The 20,181-nt window shown below is 37.6% G+C and overlaps 2 protein-coding genes across 7 annotated transcripts in view; one reads left to right on the top strand and one right to left on the bottom strand.

The window, feature by feature from the left end:
* The window catches only part of LOC124160408 (protein takeout-like), a 76,332-nt gene that overhangs the window by 33,591 nt on the left and 22,560 nt on the right, over positions 1 to 20,181 (bottom strand). For all 5 annotated transcript variants that reach the window (XM_046536253.1, XM_046536249.1, XM_046536254.1 and 2 more), the window contains one exon: positions 16,330 to 16,463. In XM_046536253.1, coding sequence (XP_046392209.1) covers positions 16,330 to 16,463 — 134 coding nt within the window. The remainder of the gene's footprint in view (positions 1 to 16,329; positions 16,464 to 20,181) is intronic.
* LOC124160407 (E3 ubiquitin-protein ligase RNF13-like) overlaps positions 7,958 to 20,181 on the top strand; it is a 219,007-nt gene continuing 206,783 nt past the window's right edge. Inside the window, exon 1 of one of the 2 annotated variants that reach the window (XM_046536248.1) lies at positions 7,958 to 8,818. The gene's annotated coding sequence lies outside the window, so the exon portion shown is untranslated. The remainder of the gene's footprint in view (positions 8,819 to 20,181) is intronic. The other variant, XM_046536246.1, reaches the window with a different exon arrangement.

Here is a 20,181-nt window from a genome sequence, read left to right as displayed (position 1 = left end):
CTAGATGAGGAAATTTCATTACGAGGAACAATCCCTGAGCAAAAACAAATTAATTAAGTGGCTATTCTTCAAATATACAAAGTCTTCCACTCTCTCTATCACTCTTCAAAATGTATTTACTTATTCGATCAATTTTCAATATCAACCACAGTACTTGGAATTAAAAATGAATCAGCTATTTGATTTATCCAAGCATTTATTTTATATATATCCGAAATGTTTTTTGTTAAGTAGCGCTCACATTTAAATATTTTATCAATAGTCTCAGTAATTTTTCGTCTTGAAGTTTCGTTTTTATTGGACAATCACAGCGCCGACATAGGATTTTAGTGGCCACTTTTGGAACTAATCTCTGTATTTAATTATTAATTATGAATATTAATGATCAGATCATGGTAAAATTGCCAAAACTTTGTATAGCCATCCACTTGTGAGATATTCTGGAAATTTGAGCGCTCCACCAAATTGGAAAGTGGTCGAAAAATCGAATGAAAATTTTTGACCGAACAGATAGAAAAACTAAACTCAAATGGAGTTGAGAGAGACGTTTCCGAATAGTTCTCAAGCAAATCATCATACACCAATCAAACGACATCCAAGCTTAATTTTTGAGCCGACCCGACGACCAATTCAAGCTATTTGACACATTGAGTTTAACACGCCTTGAATATGGAAAGAAAGTCGTTTTTCTAAACGTCGTTGTCGGGGGAAATTAAGCTACTAACCCGTTGCAAAGCCCGGGAAGGATACCTAAAGAGTTTTCTTCTTCGTAACAGTTCACGCATGGCGACTTTCGTGCAGCATATTCCCTCGTGACTTCCTCCAATCTTTCTTTTCCTCCTGGGATTCCCCTCAACTCATTCCTCGCTTATGCCAGACATTCCGATAGCGCAAGCAGCCAACCGCTGAGGATAGTGCCGATGACTCAGCCAGCTCGCTGTGCACCTTAGACCATATAAGAACTAGACCCGCCATTCCCCACCCCTACCCATGTCTCGCCGTGTGGCCAACATCTCCCCTCCGCTCCCTTCCTTCCCCACCCACTTTTAAAGCGACGTGACGTCACGGTTGGGACGCTCATGGTCGTAGCGCATGGCTACGAATGGGGATTCATTGTATCACTGCGGTATTCTGACCATTTTCTTCGCGATTTTTCAATTAAAAGTACTAATATATATTGCGCTATGTACGAGAAGTATTCTCTCAGCCATGGTTGGATTGGTGAACTTACAATTAATGAACAGTGGCATTTTTCGGCATTGGCAGCGACGAAAAAATATTGTGGCAGTAAAATGAAGACAAAGCCCTTTGTAAACTTACGCAGATTTTTTTCTTATCTCGTTAGCGATCTAGCATCATTCGGAACATCGTTATAAAAACATGAAATCTTGCACAAAAGTTGTAAACGGGGGGAATTTTAGAGAGGAAAAGGGTCATGGTGTAAAGAATTTTCCGGTCGTCCACGAAGTAACGCGGCAACGCCTTCGCATCAGAATTCATATTATTTAGGTAAGTAATTTAGATATTTCATAAATGCATAATTTTTTACTTAGCAGACAGCTCTCGTGTTATTTATATTTTGTGATGGTGGAAAAAGGTCTAGCGCCGGCTTTGCAAGTGACACCTACGATTTACGTACGCTACGGAAAATTCTGGGAATAAATAATACCTATTAACATATTTATAATAAGAAAGAAAGAGAGGATTGGATTAAAATAATTTTAAAGATAAATTTGCTTTAAAACAATCAATTATATTTATTTCATTGAATAACTTAATAAATATATTCTTGCAATTTTGTACGTATGTACTTACCGAGTTTTCAATGAAATTTTTTTAAACTATTTATGACATGATTTTATTTTTTAGATTTTTGTCATAATGCGTAACAAAAGAGGATGCAAATTCAAAGATCATATAAGAAGTGAATCTCATTTTATTAAAAAAAATCCAGGAGCGATTACTTTGTCTAATGTGTGAAATGTAACGGGTAATTTTCTATTTTTCACGGCAGTAGGAATGATATTTCGAAGCACTTGGAGACGCAAGAGCATAAAAGATATTTAAATACTTCTGCATCTTCCTCCAAAATACAGAAATTTATAATAAAAACGAAGAAAAAAAACTTGCATCAGCAGAAGGATGTCTTTCCATGCCATTTTTCATGGTCATTCCTTCAGATCTAAGGCCTGTACATCACAAGTTTTAAATCGGTTTTGCAGCGTACATGATACACAACGCCGTTCAAACAGCTGCTGTTTTGTTGCCCGCAGATGTGGAAAATATTGTCATTAAAATATATGTTGAATTAAAACTTTTGGGCTATGTCGCCGCGTCAGATTTTGGGTGGCCCCAACGTTTCCCGACCGATGCTGGTCGCTTTCTCAAGGGAATCTGAAAGGGATTCCCTTGAGAAAGCGACCAGCATCGGTCGGGAAACGTTGGGGCCACCCAAAATCTGACGCGGCGACATAGCCCAAAAGTTTTAATTCAACATGACGAGCACCCGCGAAAGTTTTAACGAAGAATTAAAATATATTTCTATTTCTACATTACACTGTGCGTCTTCAAATGTTGAAAGAATTTTTTGAAACTGAGAAAGTCGCATGTATAAGAAAATACTTGGTTACTGTAAAACGCGCTAGTTACCTCTTTCGTCAGCTGTAGATAGAATTTTTAAATTATACCACACCATGAATTCCTACTTTCTATATCAGGCTTAATGTCCTAGAATTGTAGAATAGAGTTTTGAAAAAGAATCCTCAAATTTAGCTAGAGTTTAAAAACAATCAATCACCTTTTTTTAAAATTGAAGTTATTGAGGGTGATAAAATTTTGGTAATCGAAGTAGCGAATGAAGTTTAAAATATCTTAATCAAAAGCGGTCAGAAAGTCAAAGCGGTCGACTAAAATCTCTATGACTTTGGACCCATTATGACTTTCGGAGGTCAAAATAATTTGTTGTACGGATGAATGAACTGCGTAACCGACTTTGGCACCCTTCAAAACCTATGGTTTGACACGTTGGTTGTCATGATGGCCAGACATTTAACTCTATGACCTTTGACCCCCATTGAGACCTCGGTGGTCAAAAAATCAACAATACGGATCTATTAACTGAAAAATCGACTTTGGCACCCTTCAAAACATATGGTTCGAAACCTGGGTGTCACGATGGCCGGACGTTTACCTCTATGGCCTTTGACCTCCGTATTTACCTTGGAGGTCAATTAGTGAATAATACGGGTATTTGGACAATACCAATGACTTGGGTGCCCTATAAAATCCATGGATCGACACCTTTGTTGGTATGCTATTCTTTTTGCCACCCTTATGACCTTAACGGTGACCTTACTGGGTCAACGGTTGAATTTTCGTAAATGAAAGTGTTTTTTTTTCGGGTTTCTTGTGTCCGAAAACCCAAGAATTGACATTTTGGTCAATGAAATTCAGACATTTTTCAATCTCGATTTTTTACATTAAAACCACATAAGGCAAATTAAAATTTTAACTCAACAAAACTTAGGACCTTTCCCCATAAGTGTGCCAATTTTCATGAATATTGCTCGATGCAAAGTTACTAAAATTACAGGTCAAAAATGACACACGACCGTTGGGACAGTCTTAATATTCATTTTCTAGGAATGTCACCGTTAGGTTAATCTTCTTGTGATAAGTAATATTTCTAAAATAATTTTGCCTTTTTATGGACCCCTCCCTTCATCCTATGTGAGATATCGTGGGATTTTGCTCCACGCCTTCTTTCTAATCTCACGTAGGATTTTTCAAAATGCGTATTTTCAGTGTAAATACGTTGATCTAGGCTTCATTGTATTGGGTTCATAAATAAAACGATTTGTTTAATTATTTTTATTGAAGATTACCGAGGTCGCAATAAACTGGTTTTTGCGGAAAAAATTACGTGATACTTTCCAGAACCCCTGTTTTTTACCTAGAGGGGGTGAAGCCATGGTCTAGGGGGAGGAAAGCCATGGTCCAGGGGGGAAGCCATGATCTAGGAGGGGGGGGGGGGCAAGCAAAGTTGAGACATTTAAGCATGGAAAAGATGAATGAAAACAACATTAAAAGAACATTATAACAGCGCTTTATTAGTTTATGAGATTATTTCATTGAAAAAATAGTTTTATTTCAGTTACTTAACTTATACTAATACATATCATTTTTCGTTGGTTTGAAGAAAATTTGTTGAATACTTTCGTTTCAATTCAGTACTGATTTTTCTTAAAGACTTTTGCGATTTTTGCTTCTAGGGGGGACAGCTGCTCCCCCTGCCCTTCGCTGGGTACGCCCATGTTTAGATACATATGACATTCTTAATCAATTTATTTAATACGATAGGCTATAATGCCTTGGTTCATCGTAAAAATATATTTATTAAGAGTACAATCATTTTGCGTGCCCAATATCGTCGCTTTTCAGCGACTTTGCAGCGGATGAGCGTTAAAATATCTCAAGCGCGCATACGGAATATCGTCTGCGGTCCCAACCGTGACGTCACGCTCCCTCATCCCACTCACTTCCACGCCGTGCGATGTTGGCCACAGCGCTCCGCCCGAGTGGCAGGTCTACTTACTTAAATGGTCTAAGCTGAGCACAGATAACAGATGAAAGCTGCGTAATCGTTCTCGAGCAAATAGCTCATTTTGAGCGATTCATTTTCATGAAGTGAATGAATTCATTTTTCGTTTCAAATCATTCTTAAAGAATACATGTTTCATGTGGTTCGAGCGTTTTCATGTCGGTCATGTGGTTCGTTTACTGAACTCTGAATAATGATTTTGATATCCCCCCTATCAAAGGTGAAGTCAAGAAATTGCGCATCCAGCCATCTTGAGAAGGACTCCTAGAACTGCGCTACTTATAAATGCATGGGAAATTGCGAACCTTTTAATGTTTTATTTATGCATTTTCGATGAGGTAGGTAACTTACTTGGATCCCAGGCGACAGTATTTTATACCCCATAATTCCATATTTTTTTCAAACGATTTTTGTGCATTTCTCCGTTTAAAATACATACTTAGGAGTAGCCCATGTTTGTACTTGTTGTGGAAATTGTAGAGGTAACTAGTAACCCTTTTTTGATCATCCTGACCCTACATTAATGCAAAAAACTTCAACGAAAAACGGGGTCCGCCATTTGGTATAATATCGGTCACAAGTAAAAGTATTGAGTCGTGAAAGTTGATGACAAATAACAATAACAAACCGTTGAATAACATTGTGAATTTTTAGCATCATTAATTACTACAAAAGGTGTACAATTATTTTAATATGCTGAACTTTTAAAAAAATAAATATTGGAAATGTCATCAGTTTTGAGGCCACGTAATTTGTTAAAAGAAGCCACTTTTGAGAAACGGTATGCGTCAAAACATGCACTAATGTATTGGTTCTTGGTGTACTAACTTTCAACTTACATGCTCAAAAAATATTTTTGAAGGTATGCGAAATAAATTTTATAGACAAAATTTTTCTTATATATATAACCAATGAAATCTTAGTGCCAATATTAATCGCTTTCCAAAAAATATTCGCAGCGAAGTGCATAAAGATGCATTTATTCTAAACATTTGCAGAAGTTTTTTTATTGTGAAGTTATGAATTTGATAATTAATTTTTTTCTTCTTATCTTGACCTTCTTTAATTAATGGTTCAATAGTTATTGGAGTATAGGTCCAATATATATGATGCAAAAAAGTTGTAGCCAACGTTATAGTTTATTTTAAACTATCATTAGGGCTCTGAATGAAAACATGAGAACAATATTAAACACAATGATATACGATATTTTTACACAAATAAATGTTACGATAGTTTTTTACAATAATATAATATTAAAAATATATATACTATATAAATAAGAACATAATACACAAGAAATTGACATACCCTAGCTTTGCACATATTGATTGATATTACGTCACTAAGCTATTACCAAACCTAGTTACCATTAATTTTGATTAATTAAATACAAATAAATTTTGCTATGGTTTTGAATGCCTGTTTTTTTATTACAACTGTTTAACAACAAAGGTGGCATAACACTGTGTGCTCTTGCTAGCCATAGCATAAGCAATGTCCATTTCTTTGATTTTGTCAACGCCGAAATTTTAGATCATGGGATTAATTTGAGAAAAAGACTTTTCAAATAAATGCTCCACATATCTAAATCAATAAACAGTTCTAATAAAAAAAACAGTCATTGAAAACCTTAGAAAAATTTATTTTTATTTATTTAATCAAAATTATTGGTGACTAGGTTTGGTAAAAGCTTAGTAACGTAATATCAATAAATATGTACAAAGCTAAGGTATGTCAAAATTATATATAATGTTATGTAAAATATGAAATGCACGTGGCACGTAATATAAATTGTTCAAGTCAATATCGATAAACACAGAGACACACAAAAGAAACACTCACATTGAATAAATAAACTCGAAGCTATCGAAGCACTTCAAGCTTCTTCCTCAGCTGAAGTATGAATGGTGAGGAAAGGAGAGGGTTGGAAAAGGGAGAAGAGGGGTAAGGGGAGAGGTGTATGGGGAGGGGGAGTTAGGAATAGAAGTTAGGATGCGACGTTCAGACCCGGAAAGCTATTGGCTTGAAAGTGCCAAATGCAAGCCAATTCGAGGGTGTGGAGGTTGAGGGCGGAGTCGGTGGGAGGGAGGGAGGGAGGCAATAATGGATACTTTGTAGCATTGATTGAAAATGGAATCATGTGAAAGACAATGTGTAGGAACTGGTAGAGAGGAGTGGGGGGAAGATGGACAACAGGAGGCGCGATGATTGTTAATTCTGAGATTGAGAGGGGTAGTGCATTGGCCAATATAGAAAGCAGGGCAGAAATTACATTGAAGAAGGTAAATGATGTTGGTGGAAGTACAAGTAGTGGAGGGGAAAATCGGTAGGAATTTAAGCTTGGGGAGAAAAGAGGCAGGGGGTGGAGAGAATATCTTGCAGGTTTTACACCTGGGACGATTGCAAGGCATATAACCACCTGTACCTCCACCAACATCATATACCTCCTTCAATGCAACTTCTGCCCCGCTTTTTATATAGGCCAATGCTCCACCCCCCTCAACCTCAGAATAAATAATCACCGCGCCTCCTGTTGTCCGTCGTCTCCACACGCATCTCTCCCGGTCCCCACACATTGTTTTTCGCATGATTCCATCTTTAATCTATGTTTCAAAGTTTCTATCATTGCCTCCCTGTCACCCACTGACTCGCCCCTCAATCTCCACACCCTCGAATTGGCATGCATCTGGCGTTTGCAAGCCAACAAGCACCCTGGTCTGAATGTATCTTGTTGAGTTAGCCCCGCCCCAATACACCCCTCCCCTCTTCCCCCCACCTTTCCCCTTTTTCCAACACCCTCCTTTTTCCAACACACTCCTTCCCCCCGCATTCTCTCCTTGACTGATGAAGCGGCTACAACCGCGAAAGTCTTTCAGTTTTATTTTTCGTGTGAGTGTTTTCTTCTTTTTAACCAATTGGCAGAAAAATATTACAAATTTATTCTGTTCCACCGATATGTTTTAGCAAAACAGCCTCCCGACGACCCATTTGTTGTGTAATTTTATGTGCCAAAATAGCATGAAATGTGATTTTTAGAGATGAAAATATTCAGTCTTTGAGTCTTGCCCCTCCCACCCCCACAACTCCTTGTGCAGACTTCACTCCGGGTGCTGTCGACCCAACCAGGCCAACCGCGTGCCCAGATAACAGATTATTCCTCACGCGCACTCCTTGGATCTCTCCTTTAAGATTCAACGTCTCCCGCGACGCCTGCGGTGTGCCAAGCGTCAGATTAAGGGGCGGTTACGGTTTAGCGAAGCTCTTATCTCCCCCGCCCCCTTCTTCCGTCTCGGCAGTCAGCGTGACTTCACCGCTTCGCGGCTGTGGTCGCCGAAAATCCGAACTCGGCCGAATGGTTCCGAGGCGAGTGCCGACACACAGAGCGGTGAGCAGAGCGGAAAACGTCATTCATCCCCCCAATACCGCTTAATCTCGAGTTTGTTTTGTTCGGCGGGCGTCGGAATCTTGTCACAGTGGCGCATTCCTCTGAAGTACGTTCGTGTGAAATAGCATTCGGCTTACAGCCTTCATTCTGGTGTATTCTGCCCCACGATTTCGTATCGCATCGCATGCATTGGTGGTTGCAAAAAAAAACAAAATTGACCCTCTTTTATACCAATTTCCCCTGAGGCGTCGCAGAGAATGGCATTGCTGAAGTTCCTTACGTAATATTTTGAGAGGAATACCTGTAAACTTGCAATTTGTCGTGTTTCGCAGTTTGATTGCTGAGTGCCTTGGGTTGATTATAACTAATCGTCAATGAGTTGATTTACGCGGTGGATTCTATATCGTATGATGACTTGTGATTGTTGATCAGCCATACGTCAAACTCATTATTTCGACATTTTGTTAAATGTCCCTCCGAGAAACAGTGGATTGTTGACTGTGAATTCGCCGAATCGTTCGCTTCAAGGTTGTGTAGTTTTCGCTTCGCTTCGAGGTGCGTGGTTGTTCCAACGGTGCTTGTGACACGGGGGTGTGAATTGAGTGCAGACTTCGGAGGGAGAAAGTGTGCTCTGCCAATGGGACTTAGTTCTCCATCTTGAGGTCGTGCACGGGATTGAGAGCTGCATTTTCCCGTTCAAGCGCAGAGGATATTCACATCAGTATTTTCAAAGTGGCAGTGAACGTTTTCTCCAAGCGATCTTCAATCTCGACCAAATTTGGGACCCGCTTGGATGAAACTGATGCGTGTGACGGTGCCACGGATCTATTGTAAGTACTAGACTCTTTCCTTTCAGCTCCAAATGGAGCAAAGTTCGATTTCAACGCTAACCTTTGCCCTAGTTGCCTGTTAACACGTGAAACACCTTTGAAAATGATATAGAGTAATGTCGAAACGTGGTTCGGTCGAGTAAACTTCTGTGGAACATTCAACAGCGTACCTTTTATTATATTTTTCCAATCGCCAAATTCCACCAAGTATCGCCATCCAGCCGTAAGTTGACTTGTTGCCTGGTTACACCTTACATTAACCTGTAATATTTAACGTCTAAATGCGCGAACGATTTTAGTAGACAGGAACGGAAAATTTCCAATTTCATGAGCCAAATTAGAGAAAGTTCTATTTTCTTTGTACGGATCTTGGGTGGTAACGCTGTGCATTTTTAAGTTCATTAACGCGTTCATACATTCGGACAATAGATGGTAGTACGGATTTTAGGGTGTAATCAGGCCTTTGCTGTCAAACCGGGTGATTACCGACCTGCAATATCACTTTGATGTTTGTTTTTATATTATCACTATATACAATTTGGACTTCTTGTTGTTCTCAATTAAGTCGTCTATCATCAAAGATATGGGTAATATTATTGCGGTTATCTAGGAATTGAAAATGAACGACGCGTCGCGACGATGCTTTAATTATTGTGCTCTAATACGAAAAATTATCAGCTGTAATCCGAAAAGCTTGATTGAGATAAGCTATCGTTGATGATATCGTTATCAGCATTGTGTTCCTCAATATCTATAAGATTATCTTAAGATTTCTAATGAGATTATCTTAATTTTGAAGGATTTTTTTTATTTGGTTAAACATGGATATCAATATACTTGATTGACTCTTAGTAGCATTTGATGGAAGCATGCATTAAAATAAATCTGTTTTGGAAAAAATTTATTGTTTGAGGCATAACTTGGTGAAAGCGATTCATAATTAAATTAAAAAGAAGAACATTGTGCTTTCACATTAATATTTATTCACGGCCATGGTTTCAACGTTAGACGTCATCAGCACATATTAATGTGAAAGCACAACGTTCTTCTTTTTAATTTAATCTGTTTTGGAGTTAGTATAATTATTTTCTTTCTTTCCGCATTAATTACTCGTCAAATTTTATTTCTATTTTTATTTCTATTTTCCGCACATGCGTTCGCAAAAGTTAGGTGGTTAGACGGTGAATTTTGGCGTTAAATCTTGCGTTCATATACTTCGACATTTAATTATACGAGCTAATTCACCATGTAAACATGCCTTAAAAAGAATACAAATAGTGACAATGGTCTAATTTGTAGACCAATGTCACAAATACTCTGAGCGTTTCAAAAAGATAGTGTAGATATTTTAAAAAAAAGCTGCGAAAATGGGTTGAGTGCTAATTGAGTGGATTCGAAGCCGGCTACTTCCCTGTTAGTGTTTTTTTTGCTATTTACGACGTTTCTGTGATGGATAAACAATCATTTTCTGCCATTTCTCCCTGTTGACCAAGGGCCCGACAATTTAAGCCGGTGACTTCGTTCGACAAATCCATTGACCGACCTTGACTTTCCTTGCCTTTTTTTCTTGCAGCTCCAGTTTTTTTTACAGTTCTGACCTCCCATGCTCCCAAGCTCTCGGTCATTGCCGTTTGATGCGATTATCTAACCTTCAATTCGCTCACTTCCTCCCCTTCGAAGGATAATTTCCGAAGGCTTGACTTCAATAAATTACTATGGTAACAATTAGTATAATATATCTTATCCGAGGCCTTGAATGGAAGAGGTTTTTTGCGGAAAAGTATTCTTAAAAACTTAACATTCTCATAGATTTTTCCTCTATAACATTGAGTAACCTGGTAAATGAGGACAGCAAGTTATAAACAGCATTGATTTAAAATTTTCAAGGTTTACTAGTTTACAGTTCATTCAAATCTAAAGACGATTTCCTTTAGAGAGGTATTCATTAAAATGTGGATTTGTGGATTTAAAAATATGTTATTTTTCTTAAAAAAATTATTATTTTTCGATGGTATTCTAAAATCTCTGAATTGGAGCACAAATTAATTGCTCCGAACGTCATTGAGTTTTTCTTAGCCACCTGTGTCATCGCAAATTTGTTCCATGGCGTGACGTAATATGCTGTGGTCTTTCACAAATGCTCAAAAAATATTCATGGCTAAAACCTTTTTCCTATTACCCGTCTTATGCAATCTAAATCAGTTTGTCTCCTCAGAAACTGTCGAAATAGCAGTAGCTATGTAAAAAGTAGCAGTAGCCAATGGGTTTCAACGATGAATGTTTTTCTACTTGCTAATTTTAATTCAACCAGCAATACATTTTCCTCAGATTATGTTGGCGGTAGTTTGAAAGAATTCTATGGTTTTATTAACGAATGTGATGATTCGTTAATGTTAACAGGTTTTCGTGCTTGGAGAATGCTGTCTGATCCTTAAGAATAAACTATTTAAAACGTGGAAAATATTCACTTCGAAGAGTAATGCTTTCTTCATTCAATTAATTAAGCCGTACAAACTGTCTTATATATCCACCATCATTATTAGTTACCAATATGTACTGAGATTGGTGTGACATAGCTGTCAAATCAATTCTTATATATCTTAGTATTTTCGTGAGAATGCCTCCTCTATTAAGTACCCTTAATCACGTGACCTCTGAAGTCTGCCGTGAAAAGTCTGACAGTTGGGAAAGCCCTCAATATGCTAGGTTTAAGCACGAAATCCGTTCTGTGAAGCTGATCGAACCGTGAAATCTTCTATCAGGCGAGTATTCAATTCTAGTACCACAATCCGTAGGTCGTGCGACTCAAGTTTCAACTGAGATAAAGTAATTTTTTCTTCCTCGTCCTATTTATGATTCGTAATCCATGCAACATTATAATCAATGTGTGTACTCTCAACTAATACTTGATTCTTATTCCAACTGCAAATCCAGCCTTCTAACTACCCCAACGCGAATGAAATAGAACCCCACGAATGGAACACGAGTCAAACAAAACAGCAACTTTAACACGATTGAAATGAAATCCCAGTCGCATGCAATGCGCTCCAATACCCTGCTGCTGCAAGTACGACGCTTATTACGATTAAGAAGACTTCACTTGTCTTTCGCCTCGTCGCATCCATAACTGATACTTTATCATCTCTTCATCGATGTGTCATTTTTAATCGCATTGACGAGTGAGCAACATCTCTTAATGCAGACATCATGTGTCTCTCACTCCGACATCAAGCTTAAGATGCGCCTCACGTGTTTGGGATGGTGACTCTTGCGTAAATGCACCAATACCTCCAAATTAGTATTTAATGTGCGTACAAATTCCTTTTCCTATAATTGTTTTCCTTATTTTTTTGATATCCATAGAAATTTAAGTTCGATATTTATCGCTAGTCAGTTATTTATAAGGCGGAGTCTGGACGTCTTCTCCAGAATTTGCCAATGGATTGAAGATTTGACTCCATTAGTACTTGATAGTTTTAATTTTATCTATCCCTCCGCAAATCTTAGTAAAAGAAGATAAATATTTCTCTACTTTCGGGGTAGGGCGTATGAGTGAAGCAGAAATGTGGTCTTCATGTCTTACTCTTATAATGTTAACCTCTTCTGTATTTTCATTTTAGTTTAATAATCTTATCAAAAATATTCATATTGATACTTGATTTTTGTTTTCCGATTGCTTCACTTTAAAGCATCATATTGAAGCTGTACCTATAATATGTATACTTTAAAATATCAAGGAAAGAATTTCCTTATATTTTTACCCTGAAAATGTTATCTATGATATAATTTAACAAAACTACATAAATTTAAGAATATGAACAGAATTAAATCGTCAGAGAGTTAAGTTTGTAGCTTTAAACATAGGTACCTATATACCAGAAATAAAATTGAGAGTGATTTTCTTGACATTGCAGTAATTACATCTTAACCACATTAACTTTACTTATTGGAGCTTAGGACCAGGACTCAAAATTGGCTAACGGCATAGACTAGGAAGGAAAGAATTATCGTTTTAATTAGTGAACAGAAACTTTTTTTCCTTTGCTGAAAGGATGGTGAAAGGATAATTCGTTAGAAAGCTTCGTATAGGTGAAGTCATGCATGGAAACACTATCAAGTCTGAAGAATGGAACGTGAAGAGAAGGTAGGTAAATGAAGGGAAAATATCGTGTAAGTTTTACTGCAGTAAATTAATGCGTCTGAATAAAATACTGAACAAACACATTTACTTCATGATGAGTAACTGGCTCCTGAATTAAAAAAAGATATCACTCTTGTTGGACCAAACGTATGCTTTGGTTCTGATGCATTTACTCAAAGTGATGCATCTACACAACACTCATTATCCCAAATACGTGAGGAATATCTAAAGCTTGATCGCTGTGTTGGATACTCGTGATGTTTGCATTATGGGATGATAAACGAAATATTCGTCAATGCGATTAAATGGCGCATATATGGAGATACACTTATGCAATGCTATATTATTAGAATACGTACCTACCCTGCTGAGCATGCGAATTTCGTATTACAGTGATTCATGAAATTGATCCGATTTTCTCATTTATATTTATGATATAATTCCTGATGTATCGTATATTAATGGTGCATACTTGAAAGTTGCACAGCTATAATTTTTTCATCGTTATCACAACTTCTACGTTGAATCATCAAACATAAATAGATATATTTTAGTTTTGCTTGAACTTTCCTTTGGCTCCCACTGATCCCCAGTGACTCCCAGCCCATCTGGATCAATCCGGACTCAATTTTCGGGAATTCTTTACATGCGACATTTAATCACGTTGGGATGATTTATGGATTTAAAAATTTATTGGAATCTTTTTATTCAAGTGTTAGGCCGTGACCTGTTACGCTTTTTCGATTGATCCGAAGCTGATAGCGAGCGGAAAAATCCAAAATAGATTTTTCGCTTTCATTCCTATGGTAAATCGTTTTATGTCAGCGATGACAAGGTCTTTTAATGGAATTTTTGCGAAAATATAATACGTTTGAGTTCGAGAGAATGCATTCTCAGCGAAAAAATCAGAGGGCGCGAGCATTTTTTGAAACTTAAAAAAGCTGTTGTCCTAATTTAGCTCTTGTAATACAAGAGCAGAGGTTTGATTTGAATTTAGAGAGACACGAATATGTTTGGTAAAAAGAAAAAGAATAGGTAAATTGGGGTTATTGGCTTTGAATACGCATGTAAGAGTCTATTTAAACGTCTCATAACCGTTTGGCATTTTGTAGTTATAATTGAAATGATAAAGAAAATCATAACATTATTATGATTTGAATTAATTCTCAAGCGAATCTTCTACATCGGTTGCCATCTTGGTAGCATTGAGACCAGAAACTTCTGCTTATTATTGACGGAAATTGAAAACCACTCATCTTTATGCCACTTTTGGATAGTTAAAATCACCCCAAGGTTTTTAGGGACAATTTTGCCAATTCTATTTCAATGAGTACAGTAAATGTGATAGTGCGTGATGCGCCAAATATCTGCATATTTATCACGTTTTTATGACGTCACTTCCTTTTCTTAATTTTTGTTCGTTTGCCATTCCGGACGAATTTTGCTAATCAAACTTCCCGATAAGAAATAATGGACAATGCCTTCTTGCGCTATTTCTATTCATCCACAGGCAGTAAGAGCCGCCATTTTTACAATTAACGTTCGCATAAATCGCTTAGCTGCGCCGGCACATATTTTAACGATTTGCGAATATTCAAAATTATTTCCGTTTTCAAAACTGCATTCGGCGCTGAGGGCGAAAAAATCGATTTTAGTAATAATATTACAACTGATTTGAAAAAATAATTAAAAAATACGTTTTTATTTGAAATAAAATCAGAAATTATGGCAATAAATTTATACATTTACTAAGAAACTCACGTTTCATCCTAACTAAAAAGAATCAAATAAACTACCCTGCCTTGGCACAAAATTCCACGTTTTTATTTAACAGGTACTTACAGGACTGCATGTTCAAAATCAAAAGCGTGGTGAGCATCAATGCTAACTTATTAAAGTGTACCGGGACTGGCCACGGTGATAACTTTTTACGGAGTCACCCGCAATGCACAAATAGTGCGAAAAATCCACAGAGGAAAAATCATTCGCCTTGACCGGGATTCGAACCCGGATCCCTCGATTTCCGGCCGAGTGCTTTAACCAGTTAAGCTACCGAGGCGTCATTCTCCCCTGTGGAAATTTGTGGACTATACCGGACAAGGTGGTATGGACTGCTGAGCATATGATGCGATTAGCAGTCCAGGTCGTGCGCATGGCGCCACAGCCGGAGAGCAAAGCCCGAACTTTGAACACTAGAGGTGTTCGCTCTGGACTTATTAAATATCTGGACTTACGGGTGACTCCGTAAAAAGTTATCACCGTGGCTAGTCCCGGTACACATTGATTGGAATATTTGAAGGGAGTGAAATTTCCAGTTTTCTCAGTGAAACGTTTCCAGGGAAACACAGTGAATACTGAATGCTAATTGTTAGGAGGCCTTTCTTTACCCTCAGTAGAATCCTTCGAAATTCCAAAAGAGACCTTTCTTGCTCTCAGTCGAATTTCTCAAAATTTAAACTAATTATTTCTTATAAGTGATCATTTCAGGCTTATCTGTGTGAAATCTTTCCATTATGGAAAATGAAAGAATAAACCTTTTTAGGTTCGTGCTGATAGGTATATTTTAAAAAGCACGCTCACATGTATGTGGCCTTAACTTATGTCATTTTGAAAAAGGGGATACTTTATAATGTCCTAACATCTTTTCCAAAAGTTAACTTTAATTCTCAGTCTCTATTTATGTCGCCGTTTGTGCTCTATTAGCCGGAAAATGCTTTTTTGACTTTATCCCTTGAGTCCTCACCCGCGATAGGTTTTATTACTTTAGGTGATAAGACAACCGCTCTTTTTGCCTGGAGCAAATCTTACAGCTGCCTTCTGCTGCTTCTGTGAATCGTCCTTGTGAACTGTGAATTTCTTATCTTAGAGCTTTAAATCTGTGAACGATTGTCCAGTTTTTTGTGCCATGGAGCACTAGGTAGCAGCAGATATTAATAATATTATGCATATATCATAGAGAATTCTTAGTATTCAGAACTTGAAGTAGAGGACAGTAGGTAAAATATTAAAAATTTTAAAATATCTGGCCGAAAAATGATATAAGTAATGGTATTAAGACTGAATGAAACTCCAAAGATATAGTACTTTCTCATAATAATATTGAATTTATCTTCGATAAGTGGTGACTTTCCATGCAATATAGTGGATAATCAGTGCAGACAATGGATAAAATAGCAGAAAATAAATATTCTGAAATCAACATATACTTGGTATATCTGAAAGCACTTCATTAGCTAACTTCTTCCATTCATCGTAACAACACGGAATTTGAGGGTTTCAGTTTCGGCTTTGCCTTTTGCTTATTGCGCAGCCATTTGCAACGGTCTTGTTTATACTTACGCTGTGTTGTCATTTGTTCGTATCTACTCACTCAGAGTGACGTTGAAGTCCCCCTGTCCCCCTAGCGGCAGGCGGTGGACTCCTCCCTCGGCTGTGTACCGGCCCGAGAAGCCCAGCTCCGGCGTCCGCGTCGATATCTCGAACTTTCCGTCTTCGACGTTCGCCCTTGAAGAGAGAATCGGAGTTGCAGGTGTGACATTGTCATTCCACCTTCCACGTCATCTCTCGCTGAAGGAAATGGTCCTTAAACTTGAGAGAGCATTGTTATGGTTATCACGTCGCAAGAATAACACCAGGGGTTGTTCGGAACATTCCTTATGTAATCGTCGTCTTTATGGAGGTATTTTTCGCGAATGCCAGATTGTGAACCGATTCTTTTCGCGTGCATTGCTGAATAATTGATAAGTCCCTTCATATATTACTTCAATCGAGGTTAAAGGGTACAAATAGAGTACGTATGCAGAACGTGTCTCTTGTGCATTCGTTGTATTTTCTTTTAATCTTTTTCAAAATTGATATTTTTGGCGTCAATTAATGGAATTTAGAACTGATATTGTATTACTGTAAAGTTTGTTCGCACTCACCTTTTTCTGTATAATGCATGTGAGAATGACGCCCTCGTGTCGAAAACGTTGGTTTTATAGATAAACTTTATAAAATACAAAGATAAAGTTATTCTACACTGATTTTTATTAGGTTTATAAAACCAACTTTAGCGCATTTCGAATAAAATGACCGTGATTTTACATCATTTGCACTATTCATTTAATGTTGACGGAAAAAGCTGTTTTGTGATATTACACATTCTTATTGTTAAGACCTTAAATTTGTTTATTTCACCTAATGATATTTATGTCCAACTGTTAATCAACATATACCTTATATGCATAGCCTAGGGCATCGTAAGGGCTTTTGTAAATATTCATATTTTTCGTAGTGATTTCCTGGGAATGAATAGTTTTTCTCATTATTCAATAATGGCGGATGCCAACTTGAGAGGACCTACTCCGGAATTTTTATAAATATTGCATTCATTTAATTAATGTAAGTAAATTGAATCCGTATTTCGTTCGTGCCGCGAGGATGAGGCATTAGAGGGCGTGGACCATTTTAGTCTAAGGTATTCGTCGCTTTTGTGACGGGAATGCGCCATTGAGAAGGTTGGCATGTGGTAGTAATTATGTGTCATTGTCAAGAAAATTTAAAGCTAATCTATAACAATTGCGCTTTGCCGACTTCAGGATGAAAAATGGATGTAGAAAGCTCATAACTCTAGAAGGCTGGGTTCAGGTGCGTGCGTAAAACATATTTTCTGGATGGGGAAGATCAATGTAAGTTTAGGTTGAGCAATATTACACGGTATTTGTGAAAGTTATTGTGATATTAAAATAATAATAAAATACGATAGTAATTTTAGGTGTCCTTAGAATAGCGGTTCCCAACCGGGTGGTGCTCGTACCCCCCCTGGGGGGTACTCGCCGAACTAGTAGGGGGTAAACCGAAAACAATCGCTAATGGCGGACGCCAGGAATTATCTCTCTCATAACCATATTTCTTGTTTCTCTATGAATCGAAATTTGTTAAAAGATCGTGTTATCGTAGTGGTGGTGTTGTTTTGTGTGCTGCTGGCCTAGATAGTCAATTGTTTAACTGGATCGGGAGGACAAGGTTAGTGTCTGTAAATGTGTCCACAAAACGCATCAGACGTCCCAAGCGATAAGAGAATTCGAACAAAAACTCGGAATACAAACTTCAGTCAGAGATAAGAATAATATAGACGTTTGGCGAAAGAGTTTTATGGAACTCAATGTATATTTTAAAACATTGATTTCTTTCCCTAGCACATTGGGAAATTCAAAGTTTATATGAACGTGAAAATGTGTCAGAAGAAGCAGTTATTTAGACAAGAGGCACTGAAAAACAAATAAAAATATATTTGATTTTGTATTGAAAGCATGGCAGCATTTAATTTCTACAGAAAAATGTATTGAGTGGCCCCTAAATGATATTTTTATCGTGGCATTTACTACATAAAGTGTTTACTTCTTTCATTTGTTTCGTCAACATGATATTCATGATCTCGTTCTAACACCGTTGCTATTGGAGCTTATCCGCGTTTTCCCATTTTTATTTATGAAAAGGGACTGCTCAACATAAAATTTCCTGAAGGCCTTCCGATAGAATATGTTTTTTTTATCTGGTCCTCCACGCTGAGCAAAGACGCTGCACAGTGAGCTAGAATCGAAAAAAAAACTGGCCAAAAGCTTGAGAACGATATTTTTGAGCTAGGATCATAAAACTTCGCACATATATTTTCAAATAAATTGTGCATAATATGCCAGATTTTTAATTTCTTTTGCCTTCACGTCAACAATATATTTGGGGTCAAAGTTGAACAAATTTAGCGAAAAACGACCACCCTCGATTTTTTCTGAAAATTGCCAACTTTATCCGCATGCAGTGGTTTCATGAATAGTTTTACTGACAAAAATGCTATACAATCTTAATAACCACTTCTTCTTTCTATTTGGAGAAAATTTTTGTCTCATCACTTACCATAGATAAATAACAAATTGGCGGAGCCAGTTTTCAGCAAATTTTTAACATAAACGTAGAGAAAAAGTAGTTACTTCCACCAAGTGGCTTAAACCACGTCGTTCTATGAATTTTCTATATTGTAAATCTAAAGGTAAATCCTGCACCAACTTGCCACCCGAATAGGGTGGTTTCCTATTATTTTTTTATTGCCTACATCGGAAGATTATTACTCTTGGAGTACGTATTACTCGCTTTTAGATTTTTAAATGACAATATCTATTTTTCGCGATTAAATGAAAAGTGAAAATTTTCAAGCGCGCGAAAACGCGACGGGTAAGGAAATCTCTCCGTGTGACGTATTTCTGGTTCCCCCTCCCGCCTTGTGAGGTGGCCTTGATCGAGGCTCTGAGCGCTGATAGGACGCAGGATGCTAGCGGGTAGCTGAGTACCTTGCTGTCGGGTAGCGCTTGGCTTAAAAAAGGTTTTTTAATACCTTATCAAACGAAGAAAACTTTCCGACCTTAGCCAGTTTTAATAGGTGATTATTAAGACATGTTTCCCTGAGCTCTGTGCCCCATGCATGCATTGGTAACCTCAGACGATGTATAACTCCTATCCTCTCGTGTAGAAACTAGGTCCCTGTGACGTCACGTGGAGTGGCATCGCATGGGCGCCAATCTGGCCCTTTTCAATTGAGGATAAAAATGGACCATTGCCATTCGTCTAAACCGGTATTTCTAAAACGAAATAATTTGTATATTATAAATACAGTAATTGTGGGTAACAAATCGCAATCAATGCCTTTCGGTTTCTTTGATGAAGGAAACTACCCTATTTTACATCGCTTTTTCGAGCGTGCGGTCGACTCCGGTTCTGGCCGGCGGCGCGGCGGCGGAGAGTACGGCGACGCGGCAAGCGTGTGGATGCGATATATCCACATTCTCTTTTATATCTGGATAAGGGATATAATAGTGATATAAAATAATCACCAAAAAGGATAATTAATAAATATAGCTACGAATGACCCTTATTATGCAATCGCTGGGCACTGCAAAAGGTATATTGAAAGGCTTATATCTTTTAGTTTTAAGGTTTTCGTAGCGATTAGATGCACTATAATAATTCATTTTCGGGTATACGTCTGCGTGCTTAATATTTAACTCAACGTTTCATTCCACTTACTGGGAACGTCGTCAGGAGAATGAAAATATAAACATCTATCGTACCGTTGGTAATTTTTATTTACTTTTTTAAATACCTTGACAACAATGGACCAGTTTTTCCAACGGTACGATAGATGTTTATATTTTCATTCTCCTGACGACGTTCCCAGTAAGTGGAATGA

Source organism: Ischnura elegans, chromosome 6 (assembly GCF_921293095.1).
Source record: "Ischnura elegans chromosome 6, ioIscEleg1.1, whole genome shotgun sequence".
NCBI classification, from domain to species: domain Eukaryota; kingdom Metazoa; phylum Arthropoda; class Insecta; order Odonata; family Coenagrionidae; genus Ischnura; species Ischnura elegans.
This window is presented reverse-complemented; position numbering and strand designations above follow the sequence as displayed.